Source organism: Xiphophorus hellerii, chromosome 3 (genome assembly GCF_003331165.1).
Source record: "Xiphophorus hellerii strain 12219 chromosome 3, Xiphophorus_hellerii-4.1, whole genome shotgun sequence".
NCBI lineage: Eukaryota > Metazoa > Chordata > Actinopteri > Cyprinodontiformes > Poeciliidae > Xiphophorus > Xiphophorus hellerii.
The window spans coordinates 3,063,576-3,086,332 of record NC_045674.1 but is presented as its reverse complement, the minus strand read 5'-3'; the positions used below and the strand labels follow the sequence as shown (position 1 = coordinate 3,086,332).

General features: G+C 37.3%; 1 protein-coding gene and 1 long non-coding RNA gene across 2 annotated transcripts; one reads left to right on the top strand and one right to left on the bottom strand.

The window, feature by feature from the left end:
- Nucleotides 1-9,564: 9,564 nt before the first annotated feature.
- On the top strand, nt 9,565-22,020 carry LOC116714497 (uncharacterized). Its single transcript, XR_004338067.1, has 3 exons — nt 9,565-9,956; nt 17,528-17,538; nt 22,008-22,020. It is a non-coding gene; the product is annotated as an uncharacterized LOC116714497 (long non-coding RNA).
- On the bottom strand, nt 12,838-14,979 carry LOC116714487 (tripartite motif-containing protein 16-like). The gene has a single exon (XM_032555106.1). It carries the CDS (start codon nt 14,938-14,940, stop codon nt 13,279-13,281), a length of 1,662 nt encoding a protein of 553 aa, XP_032410997.1. The 5' UTR covers nt 14,941-14,979; the 3' UTR covers nt 12,838-13,278.
- Nucleotides 22,021-22,757: the final 737 nt, after the last annotated feature.

Genomic DNA, 22,757 nt, shown 5'->3' with positions numbered 1-22,757 from the left:
GCTCATGTCAGAGTCATTTGTGTTGTTTCATTCAGTGGTTCTTGATGGATCGCCACCACAGGCGATTGGTGGAACAGGTTTTGCAATTGGTTTGGATTTTTTAACACAGTGCAGTGTGAAAGCAAACCGCAGCAGCTGAAAATGTAGCAAATGCTGCAATTTTGGTCTAAATTTGAATTAAGTCTACCAGACCATCGGGTGTGAAAACAGTTTTAGTCTCGTTTGTCTCTGTGTCGACCCTGTGACGGACCAGCAACCAGTCCAGGGTGTACCTGAACCTTCTGCCTTGGATTAAGGAGATGAGCTGATTTCTTTTACATCTCTCTCACAGAATTGCTGGTCTATCTTTATTTCAACTGAATAAGATAAAAAAAGAAAAATGGGTCAAAGAAAAGTCACTCACCTCAGCATGTGAAATGCTTGGAGCAGCTTCAACTGATGTCACTTAGTCCACTTTAGTCCATAAATGGTCTGCAGCCCTCTCATACTTAAATGTTCAGGTAATCAGTCAGTCTGGAAAACAAAATAAAACAATTAGAAAGTGACACCAAGGCAGCAGCAACTTCCCTTCTAAGTGAGGCAGCAGAACAGTGAATTGTACTTTTTTAACAAAAATACTAACACATTAACACAAACAAAATGCATTTCTTTCTGTTTACATCTGTATCAGGTATTGATTGTAAATCACACAAAAGCTGGATACGACATTACATATCCACTGCATTCTCACTGAACTCTAAATAAAAATAACTAACTTATTTGCAAACTTCTAATCTATAAATCCCCATTTGATCAAAAAGCCATACTTTTTTTTTTTACCATGCTTTTTGGGAAGTTATCAAAAAAAACAAACATCTGATCACATTTTAAATCCAACGAAAGTTTGGATCCCCCAGAATATTTTCAGTCTACTGTAAACACCGTCTACCTGCTGCATGTGAACATTTCTGTTTGTCTTGAAGACCTGATGGGTGATTACATCAACCTACAGTCACCCCTCTATAGTGACATGAAATATTTTCATCCTTCACAGCTGTGGAGCTGTAAAACATCTCTATCGTTGACATGTAGTGCCATTGGTCTGAGCAATCATTTTTTACTATCTGTCCTTGATCAGTTCAGACCTCTGAAGAAGCCAAAGGATCCACAAGCCAAATACTCCCAAACACTTCTGAATACAAGCAGTACTGTCTTTCTGTTTTCAGATTTCCCTAAATCCCTCAATATTATTAATCACTTGATTGTAACTGAAAGCTTTATAGGCTTTTTTATGGAGCAAAGGAAATTAATTTCCATTTCCTGGGTCGCCATCTTTTATTCTTCACTGAAACAAAATAGACAAATAATATCCAAGCAGAACTGTAACAGAATTAAAACACAAAATTGGTCAAAACCCACAAACATGTAAGGGAAATGCTAAGTTTTACAAGACCTTAACCTTCCACAGCAGTATTGTTCTTCTTCTTCTTCTTCTTTTTTGTTTTATGGCGGTTGGCAAACAACTTTCAGGTGCATTACCGCCACCTTCTGGACTGGAGTATGAACCAGATGCCTAAACCCTATAGTCTCCCTGTTAGACCTGTTTTTCTAAGAAACCTAAATACGGAATTAAAAACCACATCTCCAGAAGATTTTTGTAGCAGATCTCTAATATTTAATTTAACTTTATTCCTATTTAACTCTTCTACTAATTCCTCTCTTTCTAGATTATATTTATTACATTCCATAAAAATATGTACAACTGTTTCCAACTTTCCACAAAAATTACATAACCCCGTACTATGTTTATTTATTATTTTCAAAGTACTATTTAGCCCTACATGTCCAAATCTTAACCTAGATATAATATCTTCCTCTTGTTTATTCCTATTTTCCTTTCTACACTCCCCCACTTTTTTTGAATACTATAATAAAACCTTGCCTTCTTTTCACCCTCCCATTGTTCCTGCCACTTCTTCTTGTAATATATTTTACTTATACTCTTTATCTCACTTTTACTATACTTAACTTTCAATTCAATTTCACTTCTCTTACTCGCACTCTTTGCAAATGTATCCAGCAGTATTGTTTCAATTTAACTACAAAGATGTTCTATATCTAAACACCTGGGAAATGGCTGCCGCTGAGACAGGAAATACACCATTAGATTATAGTGATACTGCTTACCTCTCATTTTAGTTAATTATTTCCTCACGTTATGTGAAAGGTTTTGTTTGCCTTTCTTCCTTGCAGTGGGAAAAACATTGTGTCTCCATTCGTGTCCAAGCAAAACAACAGGAAGAACCAAAATTCTTTGGGGGAAAATATTCGGAAAATGGTTGACGATTTTGAAACACTGCCATCTTATGGCCAGGTCTTGCAGCTACATGGAACAATGTTGTAAATTAAAAACATTATACACAAGTAAAGTTTTCAGTAACAATGTTACTGTAAAATCTCAACTAATAAACAAACATGTCACTTTCTTTAGCATCTTAAACGTAAATTTATCTGTCAGAAGTTGGAAAAAAACTTATCATGAGCTACATAAACTATTAGATGGGTGTTTTGAAAATGATCTTATAAGTACAACCCATGAAATTCTGGCAAATTAGAGGACTAGATAAGAAAACCAGTTAGCCTTATGTGAAAAGTGTCTAATGTGCTGAAACTGAACCAGAAACATGTTGGTTAATGATGGTTAGTTTGTAAAACAGTTTTTTAAGGTTGATTTTGGATAGCCTTTCTCCTATTACTTAATGAAAACATTTAAATGCTGCATTTTGCATTTACTACTACTATTATTGTTTTCTAAAATTTGTTTCCAATCTATAACTTTAAGGTAAAAAGAATAGAAATCTGAAGGGGTAAATTCTCTATGCAGTCTTTGTGATTTTCCATTGCAGGGTGATAAATTGGTGAAACTGAATCTAAAAGTATTTATTGCATCTTTTCTCTCATTTTTACATGCTGGATGAAGAACCTTTGAGTGAATAAAACCAGTATGTGTCTGTGACACTCTATTTTTTGCCATGGGTTCCTTCAACCTGCACCTTCTTGATTTCTTGTTTGACCTGCTAAAAAATACATCTTTAACACCAACACTCATATACAGGTCTGGCTAGACTTACCTTCACCGTCTGGATACAAATGATAGCTTTCTCTGTCATAAAGTTCTCTGTGCAGCACTTTGTGAAATTGCAGCAGTCAACCAGCGGAGAAAAAACCCTCATCTGACAGACAGTGCATGGAAAACTGTGGATATTATCACGGGGGATTTCGGGGGACATAAAATGGAGATTCAAACAATTTCTAGAGTCAGGGATCATTAAACTCTCAACAGGTTAAATGGCTGAGTGAAACAGAAAAACTGAAATTGTCACTTCACTCCTTCTCCTCTCTTATTATGTTTCCACTCTATCAGAGAACAGCGCTATTGCAGTAGACTTTTATTACCCTGTGTGATAAGACTGATGGCCGTTATGTTCACATAAACCTCAGCGTTCACGTTGAAAGCTCAAACAATCAAACACAGGCGCTTTTCAGTCAATAACTTCCAACAAACCGGAGAAGGATTAATGTTCCTGTTTTATGGCAGCTCTGTTTGGAGTGTTTAGTTTCGCCATTATGGGGGGATGGGTGGGAGTGAAAGGACTGAATCTGAAAGCACCTTGCATGCTGGCAGACTATAAAAGTGATTACACAACTTAGTTTTTGAGTTTAGTGGAAATTGGTTGTTCTGAGTTTAATAAAAAATATGTTTTATGTCCTCAATCCAGGACTATTAAGATTATGGGCGTCTATCCCTCACAATAAAGGGATTAAACTCTGAGCTGTTGGCTTCACTCTTCACTAACCATCACTTTTATATATGGATGCCTTCTGACACAGCAGAGAGATTTATGGTATGAACTTACATTGCATTAATAAATGCATGCGTGTACGTGAAGCAGTCTTTAGAGCTCTTAATGTGATTGAAGGAATGTTGGGACTCAGTGATTTAAAAGGGATTTATTGCTCTCATCAGTTTTTGTTTCCTAGATGTTAGTCTGCACTTCATTCCTCTGAGTCGATACCTTATTGAACCACCTTTTGATGCAATTAAAGCTGCAAGTATTTTGCGTTACGTCTCTAGCAGATCAAGTAAGACTGATTTGATGGAGAGCAAGATACCAGCAGTGCATAAAGGATCAAAGCCAGGGTTAATGTAGGATCTTGAGATTTTAAAGAGACTGTTACTGTTTCCAATACAAGAAGGGAAAATAGCTGAAATGAACTACGTTTGAAGGTATGTGGGTTCATATAGGAACAGAGTGAGGAGCTCCATCATTTGGTGAGAGCTCAGAGTAGAGATGCTGCTTATACCCATTTAAAGGAGCCAGTTGAGATGGTTAAAGTATCTGATTAGAATCCCTCCTTTGTGCCTCCCTTTGGAGGATTTCCAGAAACATCCCACTGGGAGGAGACCCAGAACTCACTGCAGTTCTGCTTGATTCTCATCTCCCTTCAGTTTTCCGTCTAGGATTCCTCCCATTGATCTAAATTTGTCGAGTAGAATTTTAACTGACCCAATAAGCAGACCGGAGGAGAAGGCGTGAGTGTTGACTTCAAATTTCTGCACTGTTTTAGAATTGGGTTTTTTTACAGCTAGTGATGGGTAGTAACAAGTTACTGTAATCCAATTGTGAGTAAAGGATTATGATTCCAGAAAAGGTAATTATATCACTGTTACTTCCCCACAAACAGTTACTACGCTACAAAACCATGATTTTGTATTTAAAACTTCAACAGAGTTCAAGCCTCCAAGAAGCAATTGTTTTTTAGTGGTGAGGGTTCAGATCCTTTATACGAAGGCTTAAAACAAGCAGTTGGTTTTTACCAGGCTGTCTGTCATCTGGCCTAGAAACTGCCTTATTAACCAAACTATTCATATACATTTGTTTTCTGTATTGGCATATATGTACACAATGATTAACGTTACATTTTTGTTTTTGGATGTTTTTGGAGTGCAGGTGAAGCCAGATGGAGAACAAGGAGAAACCTTTTTATCGTGTGGTAGAAGTTCTACCCAATGCATCGCTATCCAGTCCCTGTTCTTAAGTCACTCTGAGTAAAATAAATGTTGTTTTAATTCTGTCAAACTCTTGGAAATGAGAAAATCTTGGCGAAAACTGGAGACATGAACTAAATCCCCTGTAAATAACACATGTAGAGGCTTAAAAAACTCGTCAATACATTTTCTAATAGGAAAGTCGACAATAGCCTTAATGGGCTTGTAAGAAAAAATGTGTGTGTGCTTTTTCCTCAATTAAAACTGTTAAGGTTGTTTAATCCCTGTGCCACTTTTCCCAATGGTCAGATGGCTTTAAAATAAAAACTCAATCTAGTTTATTGTCCTCGCACACACACATTGATACACTTGGAGCTTGTCAGTCTGTTTCCTGCCACCCTGTAGTGAGAGTTTAAGTGAATCACCAACATGTGTGAGAGCTTTGCGACTGACAGGCTGTTAATCCTTCACCCCCTCCTCCCTCCTGTACCTTCATCCTCATGTCTCTTCCCTCCCGCTCCTCTTCCTCGATCACTCCTCTCAGTCTGTTTGGAGATTTCTGCTTTCTCTTTTTACACTCTCACTTTTTATCATTCCTGCAGGTCTTTTAGATCGTTGTCCTAAATATTGTCCTTTGATTTTTATCTGTATCTTGTGCCGTTCTTCTTTTCCTCCTGCAGTCCTCCTTGTTTAAACGAAAATTACGAGAATAAACTTGTATGAGAATAAAGCAATAATATTTTGAGAATAAAGTTGTAATATTAAGACTTTCTTCTTGTAATTTTATTTTCTATTTTCTTAATGTTGTACTTTTCTTCTCATCTTAATCTTTTTACTTTTATTTACACTACATACCTTACATCCTTATATTTTCTATCCTGCTCCTTTTTCATGTCCGTTTTTTCTTAACCTTCCGATTTTTCTCTTTTTCTTCTCCATTGTCTTTCATTTAAAGTCCAGAAAGGAAATCCTGACATCCCTCTGCTCTGCAACACTCTCTTAGTTCAGGTAGGACAAAGGTAACCAACGGCAGTCCTCAAAAGCCAGTCTCCTGTATGTTTTAGGTTTTTCCCTGGTCCACTACATCTGAAACCAGCGATGGTTTATGAACATACTCCTACATGCTCCTTTTCTGGTCACTAGTGATTCAGTCGTTTGAATCACTAGTGTCGCAGCAGGACACATCTAAAGAATTTAGTTGAGAGTTGGTCATGAAAGATTTAGCAAGAAATATACAAATCTGGGGCTCTCCTTGAAATCCACAATTGTTTTCTTTCTTTTGCAAACTTTTCTAATTTGTGCTTCAAGACTCCAACTTGAATTCAGGTAAATGTAAGATTTCCACTTTTATCATGTTTGTTTGGAAGGTTCACCAGTGAAGTGTAGATTTTCTTTTACAGATAAAATCATCAGCTTCTGGAAGGTCATTTATGCAAATTTAATGGTACAAGTGTTTTCTTCTTCGATGGATGCCATTTACCGGGCTTCTGGGATGTTTACAAGATTCATAAATCATTTAGTTGTTGAAAGTAAAATCAGATGAAAAACAACAACTTCAAAGAGCTTTTTTTAAGCTTCTGTTATCCAGCTGCAACAAAATTTATTTCTCATTACTTAAGCGTAGTTTTGGCTTATAGATTTAAGGATTTCCCTTCCATCTTTTTTTAATAATCACTCACATGTATGTGGAGAATTAAAAGATTCACACTACTTTGCAAATTATTTTGTCTGTCCTTTCATCCTTTATTTGGGATCTCCTTGTCTAAGATTAGACCGGCTGCACTCCCTCATCACCGTTGCATTAATGGCATTAAAAACGACGCTCTCTGGTTTGGTTTCTGTAACGTGCGTGAGTTAAAATTTGCCCTATTGTTTCCAGGCAGTCAGGTGGAAGAGCAGAAACGTTTCAACCACATTATGAAGACGATGTGGGTGTCTGAGGGTGATGGAGCCACGAAGTCCACCGGCCCGGCTGACATGATGCGAGAGACAAGCAGGACACCAGCTCTGGGCCTCGTTACTCAAGCTCCATTAAGCTTCACGCTTAAATTATACCCTAATACCTGTTGTCACGGTGATGCACTGGGCTGAAAACATTTATGCAGGCCACGGGGGCTGAAAACTGCCCCCGTGTGCAACACCGATGCCACCAAGGACACACACTCACACACACACCCCGCCAATGCTCATCAGCATTACTCCCTGCAGGTCACACACAAAATCAGGCCTCTCCAAACACACAAACAGCATAAATACATATTCATTAGCACAATATCAGAAGTGCTTTCAGTCATGGAGACCTTCTCATTAATCTGCTGGAAGTTTTACATGCTGTCTTCACATCTGAAGGAGCTTATTCTGCTACCCTTGACAAGGAAGCAAGAACAGATGAGAACAAGTTATTTGTAAATAATATAGAACAATGTTGAAAAATCTATATCATCATGTCAAAAGTTGTGGATTTCTTCTGTTTTTGCTTTTCCCCCCCACATATTTCAGATCCCAAATACAAAGATCACAAAGTAAATACAAAATGTGGTTTTCAAATGATGATTTCACTTAAAGTGGTAAAAAACAAAAAACGTCCCAAACTAATCTGGTGCTGTATGAAAGAGTAATCAGTTAAATTACTGATCACAGTTAAATCATGACTTAATTGTAAGAAACCTGCACTATCAACAAAGCGTTTAAACAGAACCTTTCTGACAACATGAAGTAGGGTACAAGAACTAGAAAACACATCATGCCCAGATCTTGTAATGGCTACCAACACAGGACGAAGTGCATTTTAGGACTTTATTAAGAAATATGGACTTTGGTGAGAGTTCAGGAATGGCAGAACGCAGCTAATGACCTTGATGCCTTCCTACGCAGATCTGCTCAATTCTCATCTCCCTTCATTGCTCCATCTTGAATTTCTCCCATTGAGTTCGATTTCTCCTGAAATCAAAGCCAAGCAGGATACCGTTTCAGGACTTCAGTGTGGCTGAATTAAAACAATTACACTACCAATTATCACAAACACTTCAAAATCACAATTTAAAATGTTTTATCTTCTAAAACGTGTTTGATGATCAGAAATATTTAGTGAGACAAGAAAGTAAAAGCTATGAAGTTAAGGCAGAGCATACAATAAAAGAAGAAAACATTTACATTTTGTAATTTTTCTAAATATGCATAAACAGTTAAAATCTGATCAAAATGTCCACTTAGGTGAAAGAATGATCAATTTGTAAAGTCCTTGATACAACTGTGGTAAACTTTTACAGGGTTGGGCTTTCAGTTTCATTCAGTTTACTTACACAGTGCTGATTCACAACAAATTCATGATAACTGATCGCATGAAGTCATTAAATTTGCAGCAATTCCACATACTGAGAACTTATGACAACCACCTAGATTTTGGTCATTATCAACACTATTGTTTCCTTTCTGCTTCCACAGGTAAAACAGGTGAGCTGTCTCAGAGGAGAGAGGACAGAAGACACACATGTTGAATTTCTCTAAGGTAAGTCTTCTATTTGCACAAAGGTAGGCTTAATTATACAACTACTCACAGTCATCAAGAGCAGAAATCTGCCTTTTATTTCCCGGCAGGCTGACGAAGTGGTTGCAGTCAGGTGTGGACACTGCAGCCTTCACTGCCATGCCCACTAAAGGAACCGTGCTGCTCAGAAAACAGACACAGAACACACACTGCCAGCACCGACACACTCCAGGTTTAATGAACCGTTGGAAATTAAACATGCTTTTTATACACCAAATAAACCAATTTTTGTCAATAAGCATAAAACACTGTTTTTAGGAAACACATTTGAAATGGTTTTTAATTTGCAGTGATAGTGAATAACAACACAATGAAAAAAGGCTGAGAAGATACTTGAAAAAATGTAGCTATATTAAAGGTATAACATCTTGCCATACATTTAACTACACTGAGCCAGAGCTCTGGGAGAAACTGCCTTCTCTAATTATTCTGATTCATCTTTGTAGAAATGATTTATTGTTTTCACTACAGGAAGAATAATAGTGAGTGTAACCTCCTGCTTTCCAGTCAGCTTCATGTTCCTCCTGTAATTTATTACCAACTTTATTTACCCAGTTAGGCACATAATCAACACCCAGAGCAACAACAACAAGCAAAAAAAAACAAAAAACTAAAAGTATAATCAAAAACAATCACGGCTAATTTGTTAAACATGTTTAGAAGGAAACATGATTGCAGCCGGATTAAATGTTCAATCAGCATAATCAGGAAATGTTGATTTTCATATTTGTGAAGTAATTAAAATGCAAAATTACATAAAAACAAAGATAATAGATAGAGTGCATTTATGATGCAAATTGGGTTTTGTATTTTGTTTTTCTAACTTTAATGAAGTTAGCCTGCGAAAAAGTTTGACTCAGTATTAACTCTGCATGTATGCCTGTGTTTTCCTCATGAGAACCATTTTGGATTCTAAATGTTTAATGTGTAGAGATTTTTAAATAGTCAATATTTATGTATTCTTGTACGTTATTGGGATCAAACTTAAATTTAACCTCCTGAGACCCGGGCTTTTGTTTGATGTGCATTTTTTATGTCTCCTTACTATTTGGGATTAGTATGACCTGATTTTAGTTGAAATTAAATTTTAGCTTTCTATGTGCTCTTGAACTATGTCAAAACCAATGCCCTCATATGAGGACAATGGGTCTGTTTTTGCATATACATTTCTCCTTGTCATTTGGGATCATAAGGACCCAATTAGCCTAAAAATGAAATTTTAGCGTTCTACAATAAGTGGTTATCTCAAAACCCAATGTCCTCAGACGAGGACATTGGGTCTATCTGTGTGACGATAAGACCATTCAATCAATGTTATTATTTACATCTGTGTTTACAAAAATGTAATGTCCTCATATGAGGATGCAGGGTCTCAGGAGGGTAGAAATGGCACAGAAGCCTCCTTTCTACAGCATATATGTGTGTGTGGGTGGGGGTGTGGGGGTGTGGACGTGTGTGTGTGGGGGTGTGTGTGTGGGCGTGCACGCGCTCTTACTCTCTGCCCGTCTGTTTTATCAGAAGTCAGCCTTTCATCTCTGCAGCAGGCCTGAATGCAGCAGACAGACTGGGTGACACTGACACTCAGGGGTCCCTGAACACATCAGCACCGGTCCTGCATGCTTCAGTCCCAGAACCGTCTGAAATTTCTGGATACGGCCATAACTGCCATATTACTGCAACACCCACACACCCACACACCCACACACCCACGCCCACACGCGCTCAGATTCATGATAATTTATTTCAGAAGTCACTGCAGATGTCGCATCAAATGTGATCAGTTTCATTCATGGAAAGTTTCAAAAAATGAGATTTGATACTTGCATATATTTATATTTTTTGAATCGAAAACAACAGTGATGTCATTTTTCATCACTTTTCAGTTCAAAAACTGAAATCAACAGACAAACCATGCTCACTAGTCACATTGGCTAAATGTTTTCAAATGAAATCAAACATCAAATCAGCCAATCACAGCAGGGACTAAATGTATAGATTGGATGGATGCCGTGCAAAAAAGATCCTTAAGTATACATAAACTGTTAGTTTGTCACTTAACTTTGTTTAAAAACATAACTTTAGTTTTGTTTTTTAAATGTAGATTTTGTGCCATAAATTAAAACATTTTTTAATAGACAAAACACTCTTGCAAAAAGCTATTACATAAGGTCTCCTGAGCTACTGACAGAGATGCTCTTTAGAACATGCATAAGGAAAATCATATAATAAAATAAGCCTCCTTTAAGAAAGCTCCAGGTAGAAAACTGTGGATTTAACAAATTCCTTGCATAGCTGAATATTTGATAAGGGCTTCAGCCTTCTCTTGCGGTGCTAGAATGTACATTTATTTATAGAGGCTGGATTTGTGCCAGTTTTTACCTTGTAAAGTTGCTACTAAAATCATCAAAACAATTTGGGGAAACTTTTGCAACTACAACAAAAGTTGCAAACAAAGTAAATCATTTCTGTTTTATTATTTTCTGTATTTCTATAAATATAGATACTCATAACCTGCAGGGGATGAGAGAAGTGGTCTGGAACAAACTGTTTGTTACTTAATTGAGCATGCAAAAGGTTGGTTGCTTGCTCAGTGACAAAAACACTCACTGCTTGTTTATCAATACATTTCCATAACTTTTTGACAATTCCCTAATCTTATTATCAGAGTCATTTGGCTGAAAGTTGAGGAAGTTAAGTAGAGTAAATGTGGAAGCACTTTGCAGGCGAACCGTTTGGGGCCTCAGTCCTGTGGTTCGGCACATGGAGCCACCTGACTGCTCCGTGGTCGGCACGCCATCAGGCTGACAGGGGGAAGCGGAAGCCACCATAAACTGGGTCGCAGAGGGTAGAACTGCCTGAGGGCAGCTTGGCTGACACCCCACATCTAAATCAGCACGACAAAGAATTACAGGGGGAAAAGTGCAAGTAAGGAGAAACTGCATGTATTATGCGTTTTAATATTCACTGTTTGGAGAGTGGATGAGATCGGGGGAGCTGAGCCATTTGGCTTCCCGTCAAAGTCAATGGACACATGAAGGGTACCAAACCACCAAGGTTCAGACAAAAGAAGATCATCACTCTGCTCAACAGGAAAAGTTCAACTAGATGCCCAAATGCACTTCAGTAAATTATAACCTCAGTAAACGGTTCATTTATTCTATAATTCAGTTTGAAAAATTTAACTTATATATTACAAAGACACAATACACACAGAGTTTATGTGAAGTATGTAAACATTGTTTCAACACATGAAAGTTACAAATCATGTTTTTATATTTTATCAGTTTTACATAAATGAACATATTTGCTGCATTTTCTTCTTTCTGCAACATTTTTCAGAAAATTACATTTTACATCTATGTCATGTTGCAATTGTTTGCTTCTTCAGGTTTCCCTTGTCCTAAATGAGTTTGTTTTTAGACAGTTATTTTGTCTCTTCAGACATATATGACATATTTTTCCTGATAAAAGTCTTTAAGAGTATCACATATAGACACAGTGAGTTTCATTGATATAAATTTCCTTCATGTTTGAAAAGCGCCACATAGCTCAGTCTGGATCGCCATATTGAACTGAATGACTGTCCATCCATCTGTTCGTCTGTCTGTCCATCTGTCCATCCATCGTCCTTGTTTTTGGTCTTAACATGTTTAACACTTGAAACAGTTAAATCGCCACTAGGTGGCGGTGAAGTAATGAGGAGGAGGTAATTCAGCCATTGATTTAGGTGTGCTGGACCAGAGACATGTACAGGATTTAAACAAAAATTTGACTGGGTGTGAAAAAAAGAGCTTTATTGTAATTATCAGGACACAGGAGAGTGCAGGAGTAAATGTAAGGGCCACAACAATAATAAAATGAGCTGATTGAGCAGATAGCAGATCACCATGGCAACCAAGACTGGTTGATCCTTTTATAAGACTTTTGGTTATTATGTGAGATGATGTTTTGTGGTTGTTGATAAAAGATATTTATATTTTGTGGTGCCTTTCTGTTGTAATGGAACTCACTTATGCCCATGCAAAAAATGTTCAAATAAATCTTTAATTAAATATTTGTTTATATTGACAGGTTAACTCAGCAGTTCCTGTAATAAAACCTTTATCCATGTAATCTCTCTGCAGCAGTGGAAGCAAAGTGTTGTTGATGAATGAAGGTGAAACCAAATATCTGATCTTCTCCAGCATCACATGAGACTCTGAAGGAAATATTTCTGAATTTTAGATGACAAATTGTAATAATGAAGAGAAGACTTTCCACATTTCTCTGTAATCAAGTTGTTTTATTGAAGAAGGTAAAATGCATAGAACAAAATAATTTTTTTTATCTCAATATGAAAAATTTAAAAAACAGCATCACTTTTGAGTTAATGTTAGTATGTTTTCTTCTTTGGATCAAAATAAAGAAAACAGAATCAAGTTCAGTTCACTTCAAACTCAACTGATTTAAACAGCAAAAACATCCAAAAACAAGCAACACAAATATTAGAGTAAAACTATTAAAGCCCAGAGAAAATTAGATTTCCATGAAATATTTCTGTCATGAGTTTAAACAAAATCATCAGTAGTGATTTCCTTAATAGATCTTGGAACACAAAATATTACATTTAAACCAGAAATATAAAGATCAGAACAGCAGATCATTTCTAACCCTAACCCTAACCCTATCAACAACATCTCTGATCAACAATCAGAGAGAAAATCTATTTGGGTTCACAGATCTCTGCAGAGTCTCCAATGTACCGAACCCTAACTCCAGCCAGTAGTGGCTGAGTGAATCTGGTCTGGACTCTGTGGAGGAGAGTCATGGTTTCAGAGACGCTGTAGAAGGACAGAATACCTGCTGTGTGATTCAGATACACTCCTATTCTGGAGGAACCAGGACCTGAGATGGAGGTCCAGATGTTATTGTGACCAAATCTAAAACTGTTTTGGGAACACTCTAATGCCCAAGATTTGTCATTACGTCCAAATACACATTTATTCCCAGTTCCTACTCTGCTGATGTTCTTGTATGCGACTGCTACATAAACTTGTGTCCCGCTCCACTCCACCTCCCAGTAACAACATCCAGTCAGACTCTCTCTACTCAGAACCTGAAACCAAGAAGTAAATCTGTCTGGGTGACTAGAATAAGACTGATGCTGATTCATTGTTGTCACCTTCCTGTTTCCCTCTGATAGTAACAGAGAACTTTGTGCAGTATTTGGATCCAGTGTGATTTCACATGAATATCTTGAGAATCCAGCTCTGCTCTTTGGTTCTGGTTCTGACAGCAGAACATCCACATCAGTGACCATCAGTGAGATGTTTGTCCATGAGTCTCTCAGGACGTCCTGTAGTTTCTCTCTGAGCTCTGAAACAGCTGCTGTCACGTCCTCAAAGTGTCTCAGAGGACGGATGTTGATGCTGGATGAGTGTGTAGACTCACTGAGTGCTGGCAGTGAGGGGTAGTTGAGGAGAAACTGGTTGTGATCCTCTGTGTGTGAGAGCTGCTCCAGCTCAGCGTCTTTCCTCTTCAGCTCAGTGATCTCCTGCTCCAGCTTCTCCTGAAGGTCTTTGACTCGACTCACTTCAGTTTCCTGCTGGGATCTGATCTGCTGCTTCACCTCAGAGCTTCTTTTCTGGAGGAGACGGATCAGCTCAGTGAAGATCTTCTCACTGTCCTCCACTGATTTCTCAGCAGAGTGATTGATGGCCTCCACCTCCTGTTGAAGCAGCTTCACATCTTTCTCCTGGTCCTGGATCATCTGCTGGATTTTTCCTCGTCTCTCCTCCAGCTCTCTCTGCCTCTCGGTCCTTTCTGCTGCAGCTGAAACTGTGTCGTGGCCTTTATGTTCATCCACAGAGCAGAGATAACAGATACACTTCTGATCAGTGCGGCAGAACATCTTCATCACCTCATCATGACGAGAGCAGATGTTCTCCTGGAGGTTCTTGGAGGGCTCCACCAGCTTGTGTTTGTTAAATGGAGCCACATCATGATGAGGCTGAAGGTGTTTCTCACAGAAAGAGGCCAGACAGAATAAACAGGACTTGATGGCTTTCAGTTTTCTTCCAGTGCAGGAATCACAGGCCACATCTTCAGGTCCAGCATAGTGGAGATCAGCAGGAGCAGCTTGGAGTCCAGTCTTCTTCAGCTGCTCCACTAAAGCTGCTAACATGGTGTTTTTCTGTAGGTCAGGCCTCTGTGTGAAGGTTTTCCTGCACTGAGGACAGTGGTAGTTTTTCTTTTTCTCACCTTCATCCCAGAAGTTTGTAATACAGTTCATACAGTAGCTGTGTCCACAGGGAATAGTCACTGGATCCTTCAGTAGATCCAGACAGATGGAACAGGAGAAGGTTTCTCGGTCCAGCTGCTCCATTTCTCCTCTCAGTCACTCTGACTGTTAGTTTCATTTCCTGAGAAGAGAAACAAGCTTGAGCTCTGATCCACCAATCATATGTCAGGGCAGAGAGGCTACAGCCAATGAGCTTCGTCCTTCAGCAGCTGCTGGTTCCACCCAGATTCAGTGTTTGTTTGAGACCAGGAAGAGGAGGGCTCTGAAAGTAATAAAATTTCACGTTTAACTGTCTTCACAACAGTTTTCTGTTAAGTACAACTGACTGAGTCAGACTGCTTCAGAGAATAATATGGAAGGATCATTGCTCCTGAAGAAACTAGATTTTGTCATCTTGCAGCATAAATGGTAGGAATAATAGAGTAAAAATGGGGTTTGGACAAGAATTTGTCAAAATTTCCCAAAAATGTTGAAAACAATAAATATTGTGATTCATGTTTTGAAAATTCACTTGGAAAACACTTTTAAGAAATTTTCATTTCAACATCCCAAATCTCAGACATCCTTAAGGATTGCTTCTGCTGCAGGTATTTCATTTCCATTTTAAGTTATTAAATCTGATGCTGCTCCAAGATGTGTGTTCAGATGTCAAAGTCAGAATGAACCAGAAGTTTGTTTAAAATATGGACAGTCAAGGTGTTATGGCTATGTAGATTTTAGTCTGTCTGTATAATTTTAATCACTATGAGATTAGAGAAAATCTATAATAAATTTATATCTGTGCATTCAGTTTGTTTTGTTTTTGTCTGCTTTGTTTTGCCCGAAAAAATGTTGGATGCAACATTAAGAGCCAAATATTTGACATTTCTAGCTCTGATAAGTGAATTTTAATGCCGCACTCAAATTATATATATGTGGAAAATTTTAGAATTACTTGAAAAGCTTGTATTTAAAATATTACAATTAATAAACAATTCTGTTATTTCTCTTAAAATATTAACATCTGATTCTAGTTTCCAAAGAGTTAAATGAGTGTTCAATCTTTTTGTAATAAAGTATTTAACCTCTTTCTTTTCTATAAAATGAGAACAAAACAACATTTTATCAACTTCACTAGAACAAAGAAGAAAGTATTTTCTTTTGATTTTTTTCTTCCTATTTCCCTGAGACACAAACACTCCATAAAAATTCAATATTACAGACCTGAGGAAGGACTGAGGTTTGGAAATGAGGTCAGTACCAACGTTTACTACACACTCCTCTGTTTCTGTCTAACCTTTAGAGAATCCTGCCGACACTCAGATTACGTCTCAGTGAGGGTAAATCCTGGTCGACAGCTAACACACACACACACACCCACCCCCACACACACACACACCCCTATGCATGCATGCACAAAAGAAAAGTAATGCCTCACTGACACACAACGAGTTGATTCCTTTCTGTATCTCTTGCAGACACACACACACACGCACACCCCAGAGTGTATAAAGTAGCATCTCAAACAGACAGACACAACCTCTCCATCTCTAATTCTCTGGTGTACACACACACTCTGCAGCTCTTGTACTATCACTTTGCAAATGTGCATACAGAAGCTCCCTCTGCTTCCCTCACTTCTACACACAGACACACACATGCATAAATGCAGGTACACACACATACAGAGGGACCCGTCCTGAACTTTTGGGATCTGTGGGTAAAAAGCTGACTTGATGCGACGCGAGGTGTGCAGACTCGGCAGAACTGCTTTGCTGCAGATGGCTGATGTGAACCTGCAGCAGCTGTCAGATCTCTGTCAGAAACTGTCACCATGCTCTTTATTCTACAAGCTCTGCCTCTCCCGTCACACACCCTCCACCCGGCTGCTCCCCGCAGGAGTTTGTCAAACCTCAACCTCATCCTCCAAATGGGCCTCAAAACAGAAAGAGAGAGAGAGAAGAAATGTGTTTGAGTGATGAAGAGGATCATTTTCAAAGGTATTTAATTTTTTGGTTAAATAAGTAAAGAATTCTGCTATTTTGTTTACAGAATCAGATGATTTTTACAACCAGTATAACCAACCAGTTTTTCTCTGTTTTTGACAAAACACAGATGGATCACAACACAATGAAAGGATGATAAGCTTTATTATCTGAATCTGGAGATTCGTGAGGTTAATAATATTCATGAGGTGATGCAACAAAACCAAAGGTTTTAGGATATTTGATATGATATTTTGATATGGTTTAACTGGAAATTTAGAGGCAATGAAAAAATGTAAAAAAAATTTCCTCATTACCATTTTACCATTTTATTTTTCCCTGTATTATTTACCAAATTCATGTTTTCAGGTGCTTATACACCAAACATTTACTGATTTGGAATTTTAAAACATTTATTTTTAGCCCACATGTCCATTTTTTCATAATAGCAAAACTCTCTGAACTTTTGATCCAGATGTGTAATCCTATGAGAGTGACTGGGTCACGCATTTAAAATTGTCTCTATAAATGAAATAAAAAGCATATTAATACCCAGATTGACACCTTGCATAGTTGCACAAATTCAACTGTGTTTTCCTCCTTTAAAAGCTCTGCATCTGTACATATTCCACAAAAGAAAAACTCTATTTTGACTTTTGTACTTATATATTTTAAATATCTATATTGAGAGCAAAGCAGAACCAAAGTCAAATTCCTTGTTTGTGTACAGAAATAAAGTTGATTCTCCTTCTAATATGAATGAATTTATGAATGAAAGCATGTTGCACCTCAATAAATCTGTCATTTTCATTCTGAAATTGGTGCCAACATGAATGTCTGGCCAGTAGGAGAGGCTGAGAATTTAGAGATGAACCTGCTAATCTGTAGAGCTACAAATAACCCAGAATGTAAATGTGACACTATAAAATATTATAGGCTACGTGCGCTACGCCTCAGTCAGAGACAACTTCAGTTACACTGTAACACAGACTGCTGCTTCAACATCTACAGCAACTCTTAAAGAAACATGGTTGATATGAAGTACGTTTAAGTTTCCTTTGTGATTGAAAGTGGTTGTGTTTTAGTGTAAAATCTAAATATCCATATATTACACATGGCTGAGTGACAAGAAACTCTCTGATTCCACCAGGTGTTGGTTGTTCCCTGCACCTCTTCCTCCTCCTCTACCTCATCTGATTACTCCATTTTTATGTTTCTTTCGCATTCTCATAATAATAAACCTGGATTTCAGTGTTGGAGCACAAGGATTTTCCAACTCAGACTCCCACTGAGTTGGAGAGTCAGTGAGAGTGTTTATCAAATGCAAACATGCGTGCTTACCCAAACACACATGCATACGATGAAGCGTCTTATCGCACACTGTGTTAAGACCGCACACATTTACACACACTCAGGGTAAATATGATACCAGGGATTTCTCTCCTCAAATTTTGTCATTGAGATGGGTGCAGCTTTCTTACAAATACTCACACTCATATGCATACGTTTAAAAATACACAGATACTGCAAACAAGCACACACAGCTATCACAAACACACAAAAGGGGATTATTATTATCACATACACACATGCAGAAAGCTTAAAAGTGTTTTTTTTCTCACACATTTTAGCACACATGTGGCACACACAAACACAAACTGACACATGAGAAGGGTTAACTACACACACACACACACACGCCGCATGCACATGCTTTCCTAACGTAGTCTAATCTCAAGAAAAAGAGGCAGAGACGGTTAGGCAGCGGTTGCGAATGAGGATTTACTGCATCTTCTTCCTCATCCTAAGCAGCCTGCTATGAAACACACACACACACACACACGCCCACGCCTACACACACACACACACACACACAAAGCTTATTCAACAAAGAAAATATCATGTTGGTGGAAGGGAGGCCTTGGAAGGGAGAAGTGTCCAAACTTTTTGCCACATGGATCAAAATTATGGGCCTAAACAAAAGTGTTTTTCTTTCTTTTCAACAACAAACTAAGCTTCAGTACTTTAATTAAGCAAATAAATTAGTCTAATTTTTATGGTTGGAATGTATGTAAGTTATTGTAAATCCAAAACATAAAAAGATTTGTCAGGTTTACATCATTAAAAGAAAAGCGTCCAGTTTTCAGATGTTTTATGTATTGATTGAAGAAAAAATATATAAAAAAAGCATTTAGGTCACCCTTTCTTTAAAACTCTTTCTTTTCTGCCATTTTCTAAAGTGGCTAAATACACCCAGCAAATAAAAACAAAGTTTGCTTTTGAGTAAAAGTTACATATATGCGAAATTTGCAGGAGAAAGCAAAATATTCTGGTTCTTCATAGAAAAATACTTTTTCTTTTTGTTATTCAGACATTCAGTTATAGTGGACATAGAATAAATGTATGTTTTGTTTAATTTAGCCATAGTTTTACACAAGTGAAATTGAATTATGCAGTCCTCAAGTTTTAAACTTACAGAATAAATATAAAAATCTCAACCAAATGAGCACAAAAACCCTACATATTGAGCCTAATTTATAAACATAAAGTACATTTTGTTCTAGCCAATAAATGCTACTGTATGAAAATAACAAGTCAAATTTGTGTTCTTGAATTGAATAATATGACCAAAAGCCATAACAGTTAAATGCAGAATTGTAAGGTACTGTGAGAGAACAGCATCCTCAGTAAGGAAGATTACGGCGGCAGCATCATGCCTTGAGGCCATTTTGAATCCACAATCACAAAGATTTGATCAAGACTTCTGACTGAGTTCATGAAACTGCTTCTGACAGCTTTAATTCTTTGCTGTTAATACATTTCTTTTCTAATTTATTTCTGCCTTAAACATCTAATAACACACCAGATTAAATCAGAGCTGGCAGAAGAAACCGCAGGAGTCGATATAAACCAAACACTTTGATCGCTCACTGAGTCACTGGAAACGTCATAAGAGGATATTTAGAACTTCTTTTGTAAACTAGGACAATTTTTACTCAGGATAGGCATATAAAAACTGAAGTTCTCATGTTTTCTATGTTACCATCTGTCCATTAGAGCTGAAATGAATGATTATTCTATCAATTATTTTGACGATTAATCGATTAATTGTATGAAAGATTTGACACTTTCTGCTGATTTTTCACTTAACCACTAAAGGCTTTTTTTCACAATATTAGAAATAAATTAAAGATACAGATAAGCAAATAATTCACTTCCTTTTATGAATAGATAACAAAGAAATTGGATAGCCTAATTTTCAATAACACAAAGTTCTTTTAGTGTATGCTTGATAATTTGTAGAGAAGAATGCATCTGCAGCCAAAAACAATAGTTTGATGCTTTTATGATGGCAAAAGGTACTTAATAGAAATGTTTGTTTGTTTGTTTGTTTGTTTGCTGAAGTTGAACCACCATTTGAGGAGTTTTGTGTAGAACATATTTACAAACAAAGAAGATTTTCATCTGAAATTCAAAACGTATATACTGTATATATTTTTTGTACATTTTTGTTTTAATTACTGCTCTGAGTGTTTTGTTCTTTCAGCAAATGGCAATTTTTAGAGTCTGTATATTCCAGTTAATAATTAATCATTTACTAAATAGTTAATGGTGATTTCAATAATCAACTAATCGCGATTAATACGATTAATCATTTCAGCAAAGCAGCTAAATATGAACACTCTGCTCATCCAAACACTCAAGCAGCTTATCTACAAAAGCTTCACCTAAAGCTAGATGTTTAGGAGCAGACTGAGAAGGATCTGAGTGCAGAAACGTCAAATCTGCACGATAAGAGAAGACAGACGTCTGGCGCGCAGTTTGAACAGACACACAGCGATGTGACAAAGAGGTTGAACGCAGCTCGCATTCCTCACTTGCCCACATTTGTCACATCAGGCATCTGAAGTAGACGCCTGATCGACTGAGTGTGAGCGGATGTGAACGCGTGGAGGATGAACTTCGATTTGACACTTTCTAGCAGACTCGCGATCCAGAGGGAGACGTGTCCAATCAGCTGTGAATTTGGTCCACACTGGGTGTGGGTGTGCATGTGTGACTTACTGCTAGCAATATTTTTTTTTCCCAGTCTGCAGTCATTTTCAGTGTCAGTGCATGCTATTTTCCAGACTATTATTGTAATATTATTATAAATTCATTAAATTTATGTCTCTTTAAGATCTAACAGCTCTAATTTAAAACTATTTATATGGAATCTTATTTGGGCCAAATTTTGAAGCTGTACTTTTTCTGAATTTTACTTGACTTACTGAAAATCCCATTATAATGAACCTTGATGACCATGAAATTTCTTGGATTACCAACTAATAAAATACTTTTTTTGTGTTTTTAATACTCAGAAACTTACAATCAATTAGATGTGCAAGTTGTTTATCAGTTTAAATCATTCTCAGTTCAATCATTACAAATTCCTGCAGAAATTTCAATGTTGTTTCTCAATGTCTTTCATGCATTAAGACATTAAGAAACCTTAGTGGCCCCCACCAGCAGAGGAGTGTGTTTGCTTTAAACTGTGGTGTATATCAGAAGAGCTTCGGCTTTTAAACGATTATGAACGCAACTCCAAAAGAAAAACATTTAAAATTTTTATGCTAGATTTTTTCCAGAGAGAGCTATCAAACCCTGAAAACATAAACCTTGTGTCATATATCATTCTGTTTATATGTATTTGTGCGCACATACATATATTTAGCAATGTAGGTCTCCACTAATTGCATGAATGTATAAGTAATAAAGGGAATATGTGAAAAGTTTGTGTGTGTGCTGGGAGAAAAAAGAACGTGTGTGAGTCAGAGCATAAAGATGTGTGCTTGTGTAGCCTTTCTGTCCCAGGAAGCTCTATGATTCACTCCCTTGTTACCCATCAGGCCTATCGTGCAGCCGATCAGGCCCTGGTTACACAGCTGAGTGAACGACCGGCGCGACCTTATTGAACGCAGCGTTTGAAGATGATGCAACATGATGGCCGGTCGTGCTTTTGCTTTAAAAGAAGGAAATCCATTGCTTCTCTTAGTCCACAACTGAACATGCAGCAGAAAAAGTAAAAATAAAAAAAGAAATGAGGAGCAAGGCAGTGGCATCCAGGGTTTACCCTGCCTACCCTGACCAGGACAAAAATTAGAGATGATAATGATACTCTGCCAGCTATAACAATTAATAAAAAAGAAAAAATGGAAGTCTAAAAATAAGTATTTAGTAAAAGTCATTACCGTGGCATTTGTGTGCCATTACAAATGCCACATTTGTGTCATTACCGTCTAAAACTTTAATGCATTTCATTTAGATTCCATGTGACTAAGCAGGGCTAAATTGTGAAATTAAAGGAAAAGAAACTTGATTTCTTTTTTTTTTTGCAAAGAACAATTCTTAAGGTGTGGCATCTATTTATATTTAATCCTCTGAGTCAACACCTTGTCAAACCGCCTTTCACTGCAGTTACAGCTGCAGTGAAAGTCTTTAGAGGTGTGACTGCAGAGGCATACCTCTAAAGACTGAAACTTCTGTCCATTGTTTTTTAGGCAAAATACCTGAGTCTCAGTCAAACTGGACTGAGAGCATCTTTAAAAATCTGTGAGGATTAATTTGTTATATTTTGCCACATAATAATGCTTCTTAAATGTGTTTGAAATACATGGCTTGTGGAAAAGTCAAACCATGTGATTTCCGTGTGATAGCCTAACCCTAAAGTTTGTGTTTATAAAGAGACAAAATGTGGAAAAGGTGTGAATAATTTTGCAAGGCATTGAAATTTGTTTGTTTTTTTTGACTAGGATAAACTGCAGTTTACCATATGATCCAGTAGAGGGCATACTATGACCAAATTTAAAAAAACATCACAAAGATTATCTGCAGAAAAATTTTGCCTATTTTTAAAGCAATTCCCCATGACAGTTATTATCAAGACATAAACGTATT

What these genes read in the sequence shown, in the direction of transcription:
- LOC116714487 (XM_032555106.1), bottom strand. Translation starts at nt 14,940, where the DNA reads ATGGAGCAGCTGGACCGAGAAACCTTCTCCTGTTCCATCTGTCTGGAT.